A 16,213-nucleotide genomic window follows, 5' to 3' on the forward strand; every position below is an offset into this window, starting at 1 on the left:
TAAACCAAGCACAAGGTATGATTAAGACAGAATAGGTTTATTAATAATGGATTTGAATGGAGTAATTATTAGCTTGTTTATACTTAACAGTGCTGTATATTCACACAAATCTGCAGCTCTTATAATATGTGACCTTATTATGTGTAATTGTTTTCTTAATTAAAAGGCTAAGAAGCACCAGGCCTTTCTAGTAGAGACATGTGAAAATAACGTGAAAGAATTGGAATCGATCTTGGACAGCTTTACTGTGTCGGGCCAGTGGACATCAGGTTAGTTGAAGGTATAAAATGACAGATGCATCTGTCAGTGTTCCAAAGTCACTACATTTTGGGAATTCTGCAGATGCCTCTTACAGTCCCTCATCTCAACATGTTTCGATTTGATGACATGATAAGAGCAGTTCTCACAGCAGTCAGTTGGCCTAGCTGCCTGAGAAAGGGTGACGGAATGTGGTTGTCCTCCCAGAACTTGATTTACAAGTGTTGGGGTCTGTGTGATTGGACAGACAAGGGCTCACTTGCTGTGTTCTGAATCCAACTGAGAAAAAAGTCCTTACAGTATACCTGCAAGGGGAACAGATGTTTCCATCAAACTGAGCCAAATTCTGAGGCAACCTTCAACAACTTAAAGGTCATGCATTCAAAAGGTTATGTAGGACACAGCCTGTAACACAGTGCATATGCTAAGCTGGTTTTCTCCTTCACTTCCTGCTACCATACATACACTCTCCAGAGAAGAATGCTTAGTTAAAATGTTTTGGTTTTAGTATTAGCACGGTTAATAAGATAAAGGACTATAAAAATTGTGTATTAGGTAGGCATATTTTGGGAACTAGCAGAAGCATTAACTGCTTAATGAAGGCTGTCTATGATTTCTACTTCCTTAATTTTTTTGTGCATATGCCATTATATGTATAATGGTAGTTTTGACTTGAATACTTTTACTTTCCTACCTCAGTTTTCTTAAAGATTTTATTTATTTATTCATGAGAGACAGAGAGAGAGAGAGAGAGAGAGAGGGAGAGGGAGAGAGGCAGAGACACCGGCAGAGGGAGAAGCAGGCTTCATGCAGGGAGCCCGACATGGGTCTCCATCCCAAGTCTCCAGGATCACACTCCGGGCTGAAGGTGGCGCTAAACCGCTGAGCCACCGGGGCTGCCCCCACCTTAGTTTTCTTTTGCCATACCATCAGCCTTGAATTCTTTAGCTGTTTTCTGACTCAGTTGTAAACGGCATGTAAAATTAAATTCATTACACTTTATTTTTATTTATTTATTTTTTTAAAGATTTATTTATTCATGAGAGACACAGAGAGAGAGAGAGAGAGAGAGCGAGCGCCAGAGATACAGGCTGAGGGAGAAGCAGGCTCTTCACAGCGAGCCCGATGTGAGACTCAATCCCAGATCCCAGGATCAGGCCCTGAGCCGAAGGCAGGCGCTCAACTGCTAAGCCACCCAGGCATCCCAAATTCATTACACTTTAAAATTGAGCTCCTGGATTCTGTTATTTTAAAGGAATCAAACAGATATTCGGCAAACGGGTTCTTTAGGAACTCGCAAGTTTAGGAAAGTTTGTTGTGCTTGAAACAGCAGAAGGATATATGATCAAGGCCCATTATTACTTTAAAGATACGCAGATTTGTGCTGGTGAACTGTTAGAAATTTAGTGTGTTTTGCTGTTATCTGTTTTTTTGGGGTCTCTTTTAATCTGTCATACTATTTTTGCAGTCATTTCATGAAATTGACTTGTTACTTTTTAAAAAATTTAAACTTTTCCCCAAGGGTTAGTGTTTCATGTTTTGTTACTGTGGAAAAATCAAGGTGTATAAAGTTGCGTAAAAAATATAGATATTGGGATCCCTGGGTGGCGCAGCGGTTTGGCGCGGGCCTTTGGCCCAGGGCGCGATCCTGGAGACCCGGGATCGAATCCCACGTCGGGCTCCCGGTGCATGGAGCCTGCTTCTCCCTCTGCCTATGTCTCTGCCTCTCTCTCTCTCTCTCTGTGACTATCATAAAAAAAAAAAAAATATATATATATATATATATATATATAGATATTGGTGTTCAATTATATTTTCTACAGATTTGGAGGATGAATTTTCTTTCATAATGGTTCTATTTTATTATTGAGATGTGTCATTGCTTAATGGTATTAGAAGCTTTAAAAATGGTTAAATTATTATAATATATCTTCAATGTAATTTTAAATATTTCTTCAGAGTTGAATTTGAAAAACTAAAAATAGTGCCATATCTCTTTTGAGTTTTAAAATGAAATAGTTGATAACAAAGTAACTCAAAGCTATTGCTAAGCCTCTAGAAAACTTAAAATTTTTCTTTTTCTTTTCATCTTGTAGTAACCATCGTTTTTAAACTCCTAGTTTTCCATATATTGGCACAGCCTATATATTATGGAGAAAGTTTTTCTGGAAAAGAGACTATATGGTGAATTAGTGATTTTTTTTATTGCTATAGAGTGGTTTTTGTTTCCACATGGTGCTGGTTATTTACTCTTTTACCCACCAAGAGCCACTCTTCAGTGATCTATTTAACGGAAGCCAGGGGCCAGAGTGAAATCAGGTCCTAATAAGCAGGTAAGCGTGTTAGCCAGTATGCCAGCAAGAAGAGATGGCATACTCTGAAGAGTTCGTTAGAAGAGAATTTAATCAAGATATGAAAATATAGACAAAATAAGAGAACCAATAAGATAGGATAAGACAGGGGCACTTGTGTGGCTGAGGTCAGGGGGCATGGGGCTCTGTGCTAAGTGGGGAGTCTGCTTGAGATTCTCTCCCTCTGTTACTCCCCCAACTTGTGTGCATGTCGCCTCTCTCTTTCTCAAATAAATAAATCTTAAAAAAAAAAAAAAAAAAAAAGATAGGGTAAGATGGCTAGAACAAGCCAGAGTGGAAAACCAATACCATGCCTAAGCCTAAAGGGTCCAGGGGAGGGCACATTGTCACTATAGTCACAATGTGGAACATTGTGGAAACTGTGGAAGAGGACCTACCTGACAAGAGCTGTAGCTGCTAAAAAATAAAGTCACTGCCAGGAATGCACTGGAGCAGAGAGAACAGAGGAAATAAATACCCTGACATTCTTTTCTTTCCCTTTTAAAAAAATTTTTCCCTCAACCCTCTTAATCTCCTCTAGGTATACTCACTGTCCAAATCCAACCAGAAGCCAGAGGGCAGAGGAGCCCAGATCATGCAGTCTATAGAGGTCAGCCTTTACAAGGCAGAACATTATTTGTTAAAATAATTTAACAAAACCTGTCACTTCTGGAGATATCTTGATTAAATTCTCTTCTGATGAACTCTTCAGAATGTGCCATCTCTTTTCCTGCTGGCACCCTGGCTGATACACTTACTGCTTAGGACCTGATTTCCCTCTGGCACAGAGCTTCCACAAAACAGCCCTGTAAAACTGTGATGGACTCCCTTTCTGCTTACGCTGGTTTAGGTCAGGGTTTTATTACTTCACTGAGGGATATAAATAGTAAGCCTTATTACTTAGTATTTTATGGAAGAACCTGAGCAATTAAGATTGTCTGCAATGTCAGGCCTGGCTTCACCTACACAAAGATGAACATGTATTTTGTTCCTCGCAAAGTAATGTAAGAACTTGTCCTAGGCTAACTTACCCTGTGTGTGTGGTATAAACATGTATATATCTCACAGTATATGTGTTTTTGAGAAAAAATCTATTTCTAATAGAAACAGTGTTGATATGTGATGATAGGTCAGCCTTAGAATTTTGTTACAAAATTAATTCAGTTACCTCCAGAAGGGTTTTCCAGAGACATCTTCTCTTTTGCAGTATGGCCAGTAAGCAATAGTGCTTTGCTTCCTTTTATTACCTCTTTGTACCTTTCAGTTTGGTATATACTCTGTACCTATCCTTCAATTCAGGAAAAGCAATCTATGTTAGAAATTTAGGGGCAGCCCGGGTGGCTCAGCGGTTTAACGCCGCCTTCAGCCCAGGACCTGATCCTGAAGACCTGGGATGGAGTCCCACTTCAGGTTCCCTGCATGGAGCCTGCTTCTCCCTCTGCATGTGTCTCTGCCTCTCTCTTCTCTCTCTATCTCTGTGTCTCTCATGAGTAAATAAATAAAATCTTAAAAAAAAAAAAAAGAAATTTAGATGGTTACAAAACTGTTTTTTGTTTTTACTTGCTTTTAAAAATGGAATGAATGAAAACCATTTTCTTGGATGAATTTTAGTCCAGAGTTGACAGTAGCTGCCAGCTGTTCTGTTACCCTTCCTCCTCAGCTTTTACAGGTCCTCTACATTAAGAAATATTTCTGAAGCAACAGTAATTCATCAGCTTATCTTCACATAGCAAGTGAGGCAAAGTTTCAGTTAGTCCAAGATCTTCAGGAATTTATTAAGAGGATTTAACGTGATTTTCTTACTGGTGATCAGTTCACACCTTGTTTCCTAATGCCACCAACACTGATCCCTCTGGCTAACTGTTCTCTGCCTCTCCCTTGCTCCCCCCTTCAGTCTGCTTTCTCTGCAGCCGCCAGAATGTCCTTTGAAAACCTCTTTCAGAACAAGTCATTCCTTTGCTGTAAATCTTGTTGGGCTCTGCATTTCACTAACCATAGAAGCCAAAGTGCCAGCCATGGCTTGCAAGACCTTGCACACTTTGCCACTGTCTTTTATCACCCCTTTGACTTCCCTAGTACCTCTCGGTTTTGGCCACTCAGGCCTCCTGTCATTTCTTGAGCACACCAAGTGCACCCTTGTCTTGGGGGCCTTTGTGCTGGCCATTCTTTCTATCTGGAAAGTTCTTCACTGCATAGCTCTCTCTCTCTCTCTCTCTCTTTCTCTTTCTCTAGTCTTTTTATTTTATTTATTTATAATTTTTAAAAAGGTTTTTATGTTTTAAGGTAATCTCTACCCCTATTGTGGGACTCAAACTCACAAACCTGTGATGAAGAATCACCTGCTGTACCGACTGAGCCAGTCAGGTGCACCTTTCTTTTCTTTTAAAATCTATGCTCAGGTCTCACACTCAATGAAGTTTACCTACTACTTATTCCCTGCTGCTTGTCTCACTATCTCTCTCCTTTCTCTGCTCTGCATTTTTCTTCTCCATAGCACCTATTACTGTCCAACATTTCTTTTCTTTTCTTTTTCTTTTTTTTTTTTTGACAGAGAGAGAGAGAGAGAAAGAGAGTGAAAGAGCGAGAGAGTGCACGAGTGTACAAGAAGAGGGAAGGGCAGTGGGAAGGGCAATGGGAGAGGGAGAAGCAGTTGACTCCCTTAGGAAGGAGACCAATGTGGGGCTGGATCCTGGAATTTTGGGATCATGCCCTGAGCTGAAGACAGCCTCTCAACCACTGAGCCACTCAGGCATCCTGAGGGCAAGGATCTTTGTCACTTTTATTTACTAATGTACTTTAAACAGCTAGAACATTCCTTGGCATAAAGCAGTCTTTCAGCAAATGTTTGTTCAGTATTAGTAAATAAAAGCATGAATGAATTAATATCAGGTCCAAAGTCTATTTTGCATTTTAATTTTTGAAGTTTTAAAAGTAGTCATGGAGTCTCTTTCCAAATTATAGCAGCCTTTTGGGTAACAATCTATACAGAGTCACCAGGAAGATTGATCTTAAGTGGAAAAGATGTATAATTTTACATGGGCCATAGAAATGCCACCTTGATTGCCTACTATTATTAGGTAAGATAGTCTCAACTTGCTTGAACAGGGACATTTATTTCCTGTGTTCTACTTTTTTTTTTTTTAAGATTTTATTTATTTATTCATGAGAAAGAGAGAGAGAGAGAGAGAGAGAGAGGCAGAGACACAGGCAGAGGGAGAAGCAGTCTCCATGCAGGGAGCCTGACATAGGACTTGATTTTGGGTCTCCAGGATCACACCCTGGGCCGAAGGTGGTGCTAAACCGCTGAGTCAGGGGATCCCTGGGTGGCTCAGTAGTTTAATGCCTGCCTTCGGCCCAGGGTGTGATCCTGGAGTCCCGGGATTGAGTCCTACTTCAGGCTCCCTGCATGGAACCTGCTTCTCCCTCTGCCTGTGTCTCTGCCTCTCTCTCTCATTAATAAATAAATAAATAAATAAATAAATAAATAAATAAATAAATAAAATCTTTAAACCACTAAGCCACCTGGGCTGCCCCTTGTTTCTACTTTCTACTGAAACTGAAGCACTACAGCTGTTCATATCTCATTTTTTTTTTTTCTGGTGGAAATTCCTACAGTAGGATGTATATGGGGAGAAATCCTTTCCTACTTTGAACCCATGTAGTCTTTCTGCCTCAAGTTTTCTTCTAATACAATTTCACCTCTGCCCAAGGATGTTAGCACACATACAGAATGTAACTCTTCCTTCGTTAGGTTTCATGAAAGAAAGTTTTTCTTGTGGCTCAGTCTTGGATCCTCCTTGGGGTGGTTGATTTTCGTGTTGACTGAGAGCCCTCTGACCTTCTTCAACCTTTCCTTCCTTGAGGAAATCATTTGTAATACTCTAGAGGAATTCTTTTTCTTTCTACTGGAGAGGATCCTGGGAAATAAGAGCAAAGCATTTGATGCCTTTAGGTGTACATTTATCTCTGAGGAATTGGGCAGTCTCAGGGACTAGGATAATCAGGACAACAAATTGGACTTTCTCTCTCCTCTCTCCTCCTTTATTTCTTTAATAAAAGTCTGTTGTCTAGTATCTTCTTGAGAATTTTAATTGTTCTTGTGAACTGGCGATTCATGTGTCACTGAGAAGCTGAGGATGCTTCTAAGAGTGGCACACAGGTATCCTTTGGTGTCATTTGCCAAATTCTTCTCACTTACTTCTCTTACCTCTCAAACCACTGAGGTTTACAAACCAAAATTGGCCTACTTCGTCATGCTCATTGTAAAATCCAAGGGAGTGACTTCAGTAAGAGTGCTCAACATCCTCTAATGGATCATTAATTAATTACACAATTATGAAGGCTAAGAATTCCAACATCTGCAGTTAGCGAGCTGGAGACCCAGGAGGATTGATAGATACTTACATTTGAGTTGGAAGTGCTGAGGACCAGGAGAGGCTGGTGTAAGTTCCTGTCTGAGTAAAAAGGCAGGAGAAGACCAGTGTCTCAACTTGGAAGACAGTCAGTAGAGAGAAAGAATTCCTTCTTATTTGGCCTTTTATTCTATTCAGATCTTCAGTGGATTGGATGAGGCCCATCTACTCTGGGGAGGGTAATCTGCTTTCCCAGTCTACTGATTCAAATGTCAGTCTCATCTGGAAACATCCTCTCAGACACAACCAGAAAAAAATGTGTAACTGAATATCTGTGTGCCAGTCAAATTTATGCATAAAACTAACCATCGTATCCCTTATCCCCCTTACTCTTAGCCTGTGATAACCACCATTCTACCTTCTGTGTATGAATTTGACTGCTTTAGATACCTCATATAGTGGAATCATATAGTATTAGTCTTTTTGTGATTGCCTCAAGTTTCATCCATGTGATATATAGCATGTCACAGTAATCCTTCGTTTTTGAGGCTGAACAATATTTACGTTTTGCTTGTCTGTTGATGGACCTTTGGATCATTTCTGCCTTTTGGCTATTTTTTATTATTATTTTTATTATTTTTTGCCTTTTGGCTATTATGAACAGTCCTCCTATAAACATGGAAATATCTCTTCAAGACTTTTCTTTCAATTCTTTTAGACATATGCCCAGAAGTGAAGTTACTGGTCTATTAACTTTTTTTTTTAAAGATTTTATATTTAAATAATCTCTATACCCAGCATAGAGATGGGTATACCCAACTTAATCTTCTTTAAGATCTTATTTTTAAACCTTAATCTTTTTTAAGATTTTATTTTTAAATAATCTCTATACCCAACATAGAGATGGGGGCTTAAACTCATAACCCCAATATCAAGAGTCATGTGCTCTGACTGAAGTACCCCTGGTCTATGAACTTTTATCACAGGAATTATTGTACTAATACATGTCTTGTGGGATGTCCTGTATTCTAGACATGCTCTAGACATACTGCAATTTTCACTTGATAATCAAGGCCAGTTGTCCTGTACAGCAAGAGCCTTCTTTGCTCTTTGATTTCCTGGTTTGAGCAGCCCAGAATCGACTAGGTGATATTCTCAGATTCCATTTTAATAGAACTTTGCTGTATCTTACGATGGAAGCATTTCTCCCTTGAGAATCAAGACTTAGGCCAATAGAAACTATAGTTTCTGGGATGGGAAACATCACTAGTGGATCATTAGGTATAATAATGAGATGAGCCACTTCCATTTCCACCATTTGATTCTAGGACTGTGAATCCTGCCTATGGGAGAAACATACCACATATTGATTGCTGACTCACAGTGTATATCCTGGATGGTATTATCTTTGTCCCACAAAATGTTGCCATCTAGCCAGTGCAATGAATCTTCAGAAGGTCATTCAATTATTCTGTATTCCAGCTACTTCAGAGTGGTGGGAAACATAGTAAGACCAGTGAATTCTATGAAAATGAGTCAATTTCCATATTTTATTTGCCATAGATTAAGTTCCCTGGTTAGAAGCAATGCTATGTGGAATATATAATTGTGAATAAGGTGTCTTGTAAGTGATGGTGATTTCAGCAGAAATATTATGGTTAGGGAAGGAAAACCTTACCCAGAGTTGGTCTACCTTAGTTAAGAATGAAGCATTGCTCCTTCCATGATGGAAGTGACTTAGTATAATCAATTTGCCACCAGGTAGCTGGCTAATACCTAGAGATGGTGTCATATTATGGGTTCAATGTTTTTGCTGTTGATAGGTTTTGCATATGACAGGGGTTATGATCCTATCAGTCTTGGAGAATGGAAGTCCATGTATTACCTTGCTGAGCCCATGTATTGCCTCCATCCTTGCTACCATGACCCCTTTGTTGTAAAGAAAACAAAGGTGATAAAGATAAAGGTGGTTGGGAAGAGATGCTAGCTAATAGCCACAGAATGTCTCATCTTGTCCTCCTGATTATTAAGATCCTTTTTGACTATTGGTCTGGGCATAGTGCCCATTTGGAAAGGTCTGTGCAGATATTCTTGTCCATATCACCTTGTTACCAATTTTCCAATTGTGTTCTTTTTGAGACCCTGACCATTTTAGTTAAATTGTTACCTCCTACCCACACATTGATGTAAATTTGTACTTTTGGTCATTCCTCATTCCAGGTGAAATGACAGGCAGATCTATTACTTGTTCTGACTACTAGGAGGATTTCACTTCATCACTGTCCTTCAGGGCCACCCTTGAGTGGGGTTGTAGTGCTGGAACTATCTACTTCTATTTTTTTTTAAAATATTTATTTATTTATGATAGTCATACAGAGAGAGAGAAAGAGGCAGAGACATAGGCAGAGGGGGAAGCAGGCTCCATGCACCAGGAGCCTGACGTGGGATTCGATCCCGGGTCTCCAGGATCGCACCTTGGGCTAAAGGCAGGCGCCAAACCGCTGCGCCACCCAAGGATCCCGGAACTATCTACTTCTAATTAGTGTCAGCATATACAGAACCATCTATACTAACCCATTTTTCCCCCCATTAGTCAACAGGTCTTAAGAAACCTTCTATGGATTCAGGTTGTAGATTAAGAGGGAAAACAGTGTAACAGGCAGAGGGCCTATTAGAATCTGGACTATTCGTTCATGCAACTTAATTGTGCCTTCAGGATTTGCTTGGATCCAGTTTTGTATAGACCATTTTTATTTGGTGATAGAGTGCTCTTGGGCATGCCCAAATTTATGGGTTGGTGGATCAGACAATAATGATTTTATGACGGGCAATTCAAGTTGCATGGTAAGTTGGTGGCCATGAATGTATTATCTGCTGAAGACTAGTAGCAAGTGTAAAGCTTGGCTCTCAAGAGGAGAATAGTTATTTGTAGAGGATGACTTGCTTTGTTCCAGTATCCGAAACATTTATGATTCTATAAAGACCTGCCAAATTTGACCTGCCTGAACTTGAGCAGTCAGAATGCTGTCATCAACTTGGAAGAGAGCTAAGTAGAACATGTGATGTCTTTTGGAATGAAAACTTGGTCAAGATTTCTGTAGACTAGATTATGCTGGAGTTGTTACAGCTCTGAGGTAAAGCTGTGAAGGTATATTGCTGGCCCTTACAGCTGAAAGCAACTGTTTTGGTAGTTTTTACTAAAAGGATGGAGGAAATAGCTTTATTCCAATTGCTGGGAAATGTATTGACCTGCTTCAACAATGAAACTACATCTTTAACTGCAGCTGCAGTTGGAATCACATGTACTTGTGCTTACAGTAATTCACTGTCATTCCCTGAGATTCACCTGTATCCTGTACAAGCCAGATAGATAAGCTGAATATTGATAGGTTTGGAATCACCATCCCTGTATCTTTTAAGTTTTTAACAGTGGTACTGATCTCTGCAATCTCTCCAGGAAGATGACATTACTTTTGACTTGCTATTTTGGTAGGTAAAAGTTCTACTGACTTCCACTTTTTTCTATTTGGTTTTCCTCTGTAAATCCTCCATTCCAGGGGTCAGGTAACCAATATGGAAATGGTGCCAGTTTCTGCATTTGTCTTTTCTTAGCTCTACACTCCAGACCAGGGAAATAAGATGGGTTCATGTACCTACTGGGCCCAAACTCAGTCAATCTCCTGACCTCTGCAAGCTAGTGAACCACAATAGCATGTGAGTTTTCTAGGAGTTAGTGTTAGTTCAGATCCAGTGTCCAGTTAGCCCAGTGATTAACCCCTAGTGCATAGTCACCTTGGTAAGTGGTTGTATGTTTCTTTGAGGAAGGTGAAGAGGAAGGTTTACAAGATGGTCTTCTGGCAGTATAGTAGGGACTCCTCCTCTTTATCAAGAGATACTAGACCTGTGAACTAGCCCAAGTCTGATAATTGATTGAGAGCTAAGACTCTTTGCTGTGTTGATTTAAGTCCTACCTCTGGTAATTAAACCTAGAGCTTTTCTACTTATACAAATCAGATAATTTTTAGGTAGAATATCTATCTATTTTAGTCCTATGAACACCATGATCAGTTAGTCAACACCAGCAATCTCTGTGGGTAAAACCATTTTGTTTACTGCTTTGATTCCATTATGAAAACCATGGCCATTTTGTTTCTGGAAGTTAAGTCACCCAGTTTCCATTGTCTTCATTGACTTCAGGGAACCTAGCTTGATAGCTGTTATCCACGGCCTTTCTACCACACAGAGTGTATCAAGCTACACAGAGCTAGCTCATCAAGGTTGCTGGGGCTCCCCTCACCAATACATTTCTCAACATTGGTAAAGAAAGTGTTTTTTTGGCTTTTCCAAAATTGGAGACATAGTTAGGGTGAGCAAGGTTCACGTAATAAATACTCTCCATGTGTTAGAAAAGTTAGAAGGCATTTTCCTTAAAAACTCCTGAATGGGTATCTGTATTTACAAGATAAGGAGATGTTTGTTTATGATCTCAGTAAGTAAAACAAATTAATGTACAGAATGTAGTCTCAGTTTGAAAAGCATAATTGCCAACAAAATGTTTATATTTAATGCTTTTGGGTGAAAAAGGAGTTTTCTTGGTCACCAGTGCGTTAAATGTTTAGATTTTCTTAGGTGAAGATAAAACCCCTTTGAATGTTATCTTCTTTGTTTTACTATGCAATTAAAAATTCACATTAAACAACAGGTTTTTTTTTTTTCCTGTTCTGAGGTTGAACATGACTCATGTTCTATATGTACGTATACATACATATATACGCCCACACATATATATGCATATGGGTTCTTAAAAAACTCAGTCTTTTATTTTCTGTTGTCATCATTATCTCTTAATAATTATCCCCTTTTGGTGTCTTGCAGGAGACTGAAGTGGGTAAGAATATTTGAGAAACTTGAAGAGATAGACTTTATTCATTACAATTTACTGTTTCTGCTGTGGAACTATAGGTTACTGAGGTAGTAACACCAGCTTGAGAAACAGTGGTTTATTTGGTAAACCATATAAAAATATTTTATTTGGGCCATATAAAAATATTTAGTTTTTGAGCTTGTTTAAAAGAAAATATTTAAATAAAGGGCTTGGACCATGTCTTTTGTCCCCCTTTCTGCTGTGGGCTACTCATTCAAAAAAAAAAAAAAAAGACTTGCCTTTAAGAAATCATTTTAGTTAAGTGTATATCTAAGAAACATAGAAATTGGGTGCTTTATATTAGGCTAGTAGTTTCTAATCTACCATGAGACCATGAAAGATATGCCCTTAACAAGAGATTGATTAGTCCCAAACAGGATGTAATATGCATTCTTCCCTAAAAACCTTCTGTGGTCAGAAGCACTGCCAGCTGAGGTTGGCCTTTTTAGTCAGATAATTATACCACAACCTTAGTAGAATTGTTAATCAGAATCAGATTCAGGTAATTTGCTTTAAATCACGAAAGATAATCATGCTTAAATTGTCTGAAAAATAAAATCATGTAATACATACCAGAAAAGAAGAATATCACTATGAATAATAAAATATTTCCTGATTATGATATGAATATACACACCTATATTTTTATATTTAATATAAGTGTTACGATGTCTGGTAGTAATACGAAATAAAATGTGAAAATTCTCCGGGCACCTGGGTGGCTCAGTCAGTTGAGCGTCTGCCTTCGCCTCAGGTCATGATCTTGAGGGTCCTGAGATGAAGCCCCACATCGGGCTCCCTGCTCAGTGGGGAGCCTGCTTCTCCCTCTCCCCACTCCCCACTCTTGCTTGCTTTTTCTCTCAAATAAATAAATAAAATCTTTTTAAAAATGTGAAAATTCTCAAAAACAAAAACGAGAAAAGATTTGTCAAGGTAGACCTTGAAATGTACTATTTATTGTTAAAGGTGAGTGAGAGAGATTGAAACAGCTAGTGGTGATATGAAAGTATAGGCTGGCATCCAAGTACTGAGACATATATGTATAGAAAAAGTTGGAAGGTTTTGAGTTGGTATTTGTTTGTTTGTTTGTTTTTTTTTAAAGATTTTATTTATTTATTCATGAAAGACCAGAGAGAGAGAGAGGCAGAGACACAGACAGAGGGAGAAGCAGGCTCCATGCAGGGAGCCCGACGCGGGACTCAATCCCAGGTCTCCAGGATCTGGCCCTGTGCTGAAGGTGGCGCTAAACCGCCGAGCCACCCGGGCTGCCCTTGAATTGATATTTGAAGTGTAAAGTGTTCTAACACATTCTATTCTTCATTTGGACTTTGACCTTTGAAAAGCCACATACGACCACTTTTCAAGTTATTTTATTACTCTTCATCTATCAATTTTTAGAGCTTTCTTTGATATCTTTAGTAGTTTATTGTTTCTTGTAATATTTAGTGGTTAGAATATTATTAGGCTAACTCAAATTATCAATAAGGTCTTGAGTCCTAGTGACCTTCTCTTTTTAAGCATTTTGCCATGTAAATACAGGACTAGAAACAATTTCTTTTTATAATGGCTGTGGATAAGACTTAAAGCATACTTTGTATTTCAACTGAATTTTATTTTATAAACATTTTCAAGCAAAGAGACTTTATTTTATGTAGAATATAAGAATATATATGGGTCAGTAAGGACAGGGCATTTTGTCCCCCTACCTCTCAACACTCATATTAAAATGGTTTTATTCTTCTGAATTTCTTTTTTTTTTTAAAGATTTTATTTATTTATTCATAGAGACGCAGCTAGAGAGAGAGGCAGAGACACAGGCAGAGGGAGAAGCAGGCACCACGCAGGGAGCCTGATGTGGGACTCAATCCCCGGTCTCCAGGATCACACCCTGGGCTGCAGGCGGCGCTAAACTGCGCCACCGGGGCTGCCCCTATTCTGAATTTCTAAGAGGAAGTTTTCTCCCTTATTGTAAAAGCTAGCAGATTTCCCGAGTGTCCTTGGCTGATTTATTCATGGCCTACTTGTGTAGTAGCAAAAGAAAAGAATTATACATTACATTTTTTTATATTGTGCAAGAGCAATTTCTAAAAAATGTATTTGGTAATACCTTTAATAAAATTTTTAATGACTTGTCTTTCTAACTCATAATAATTACAAAGAGTACTATCTCCTCCGTTATCATGGCTCAGAGCAATGTTTTTTTTTTTTATACATTTATTTTTTATTGGTGTTCAATTTGCCAACATATAGAATAACACCCAGTGCTCATCCCATCTAGTGTGTGTGTGTGTGTGTGTGTTTTAAAGATTTTATTTATTTATTCATGAGAGACACAGAGAGAGAGAGAGAGGCAGAGACACAGGCAGAGGGAGAAGCAGGCTCCATGCAGGGAGCCCGATGCGGGACTCGATCCTGGGTCTCCAGGATCACGCCCTGGGCTGAAGGCAGCGCTAAACCGTTGAGCCACCCAGGCTGCCCCTACTTCTGGTTTTTAAGTTAAATATTCTTTTTTCTGTTTAAGAAAAATCTAAGGTGTACTTATACTTCAGATAGTGTTTAAATTAAATCCGGATGAATGTAATAAATTTATTAGTAACATTTGTCTAAATATCACCAGTACTCTGAGATAAAGTTAGTCTACCATTAACCCAAATTTTTCCTTCCTCCCCTCTTGACTTCCTTTCTTTATTCTGCTTTCTTTTATTATTGCCTTCTTTTCCATCCTCTGAAAGTTCTAGCAGTTGAATACATGAAGAATGGATAAATAATCTCAAGTAATTATTTGTTTACTATCTTTTCTCCTGTTTTTTTTTTTTTTTTTTTTTTTTTTTTAAGATTTTATTATTTTAGAGAAAGAGAGAAGGAGAGCATGTGCACATGGTAGGGGGGTAGGAGCAGAGGGAGAGGGACAAGCAGACTTCATGCTGAGTGCAGAGCCTGATGTGAGGCTCGTTCCCAGGACCCAAAGATCATGACCTGAGCCAAAATCAAGAGTTGGACACCCAACTGACTGAGCTACCCAGGTTCCCCCCTTTACTTTTTCTTTTAGCCTGTTAGTTCCCTGAGGACAGAGAGTACACCATCTTATTCACCTTTGTGTACCTAATGGCTTGGATTAGTACATAGTAGGAGTTCAGTAAAGTATATGAATGAGTGAGTCAATGAATAACAAAACATATATAATGAAAAAAACCATATTATGAATGCTTATTGAAATCATCCTTGTTAAAAATATGTTTCTTGTCTATTGAAATAGATTGTAAACTATGCTGGGGTGAAATTATAATAGGAAAAGAGAAATATTTTTAATAGAATATTTTAACATTTGCTACTTGTTTTTTAACAGTAAAAGAGAAGTACAGTGAACCATCAATTTAAAGTGGTTTTTAAAACTAGACTTTTGATTATTTTGGATTGATCTTTTGAACTATATTTGACCATGTGACCTTGATTAGCTCAACTAACTTATGGCCCAACTAAATTAAAATAGTTTGAGGGCATAATATGGAAATACTCATATTTTTATAGTAAGTATCAGTTTTAAGGATTTTAATTGAAACATGATGTCGGCCTATGTAGATAATAGCATTTTTATTATTTATTTCAAATTGTAACTTGAGAATTTTAAGGAGTGAAAGTATTTCCAAGCATAACAGAAAATTATGTGCTTTTGGGTTCAGAAATTATTTTTTAAGCAAAATAGGCCTGACTGATCAGAAACACAAGGACCAAAGTTAAGTGTATGTAATTTCCCAAAACAGTGTTAGTAGATAGTCTGTTCATTTAATTGTTGGATAACAGGTGTGTACAAATACTTCAGTTATTTAGGAGATAGGGAAAAAAAAGAGCTCACTACTAACTATATAGTATGGGTCTTGGTAAGTTATGGAGTAGCCATAAATTTGAACTTGATACATTATGAACTTAATTTGATCACTTGTTTAGAGAGGCTGTTCATACTTGGCTATACAGCAGTATACTTTGGAGAATAAGACTCTACTCAATGTTTCATAATATCTTTTCAGCTCTATCTAATTGTAATATCTCTGTTACTGTTTGCTTAGCTTTTGTCTCTTTGTGACTTTGGGATATATTTTCATCTTACATTTTTCTCTAGGCATCCACAAGGACAAAGATAAACCTCCTAGCTTCTCTGTTGTCCTTGAGACTTTGAGGCGTACCTTGACAGATTACCAGAACAAGCTGGAAGATGCATCTAATGAGGTAACACTTGCACTGTTTGGCTCCACACTTATAGCCTTCGGCCTGCAGCAGTACGTTTCCTTGCTTGTTACAAAGGTCAGAAAGATTGGGAATGTTGAATTGAC

At 38.4% G+C, this 16,213-nt stretch overlaps 1 protein-coding gene across 19 annotated transcripts in view; it reads left to right on the forward strand.

Moving 5' to 3' along the window:
- CCDC171 (coiled-coil domain containing 171) overlaps positions 1 to 16,213 on the forward strand; it is a 467,902-nt gene that overhangs the window by 109,793 nt on the left and 341,896 nt on the right. For all 19 annotated transcript variants that reach the window (XR_012037998.1, XR_012037999.1, XR_012037996.1 and 16 more), the window contains 2 exons: positions 167 to 269; positions 16,003 to 16,109. Coding sequence is in view for 15 of the 19 variants with exons in the window: in XM_072841423.1 (XP_072697524.1) it covers positions 167 to 269; positions 16,003 to 16,109 (210 nt within the window). In the remaining 4 variants the exon portion in view is untranslated. The remainder of the gene's footprint in view (positions 1 to 166; positions 270 to 16,002; positions 16,110 to 16,213) is intronic.

This window comes from Canis lupus, chromosome 10 (assembly GCF_048164855.1).
Source record: "Canis lupus baileyi chromosome 10, mCanLup2.hap1, whole genome shotgun sequence".
Taxonomy (NCBI): domain Eukaryota; kingdom Metazoa; phylum Chordata; class Mammalia; order Carnivora; family Canidae; genus Canis; species Canis lupus.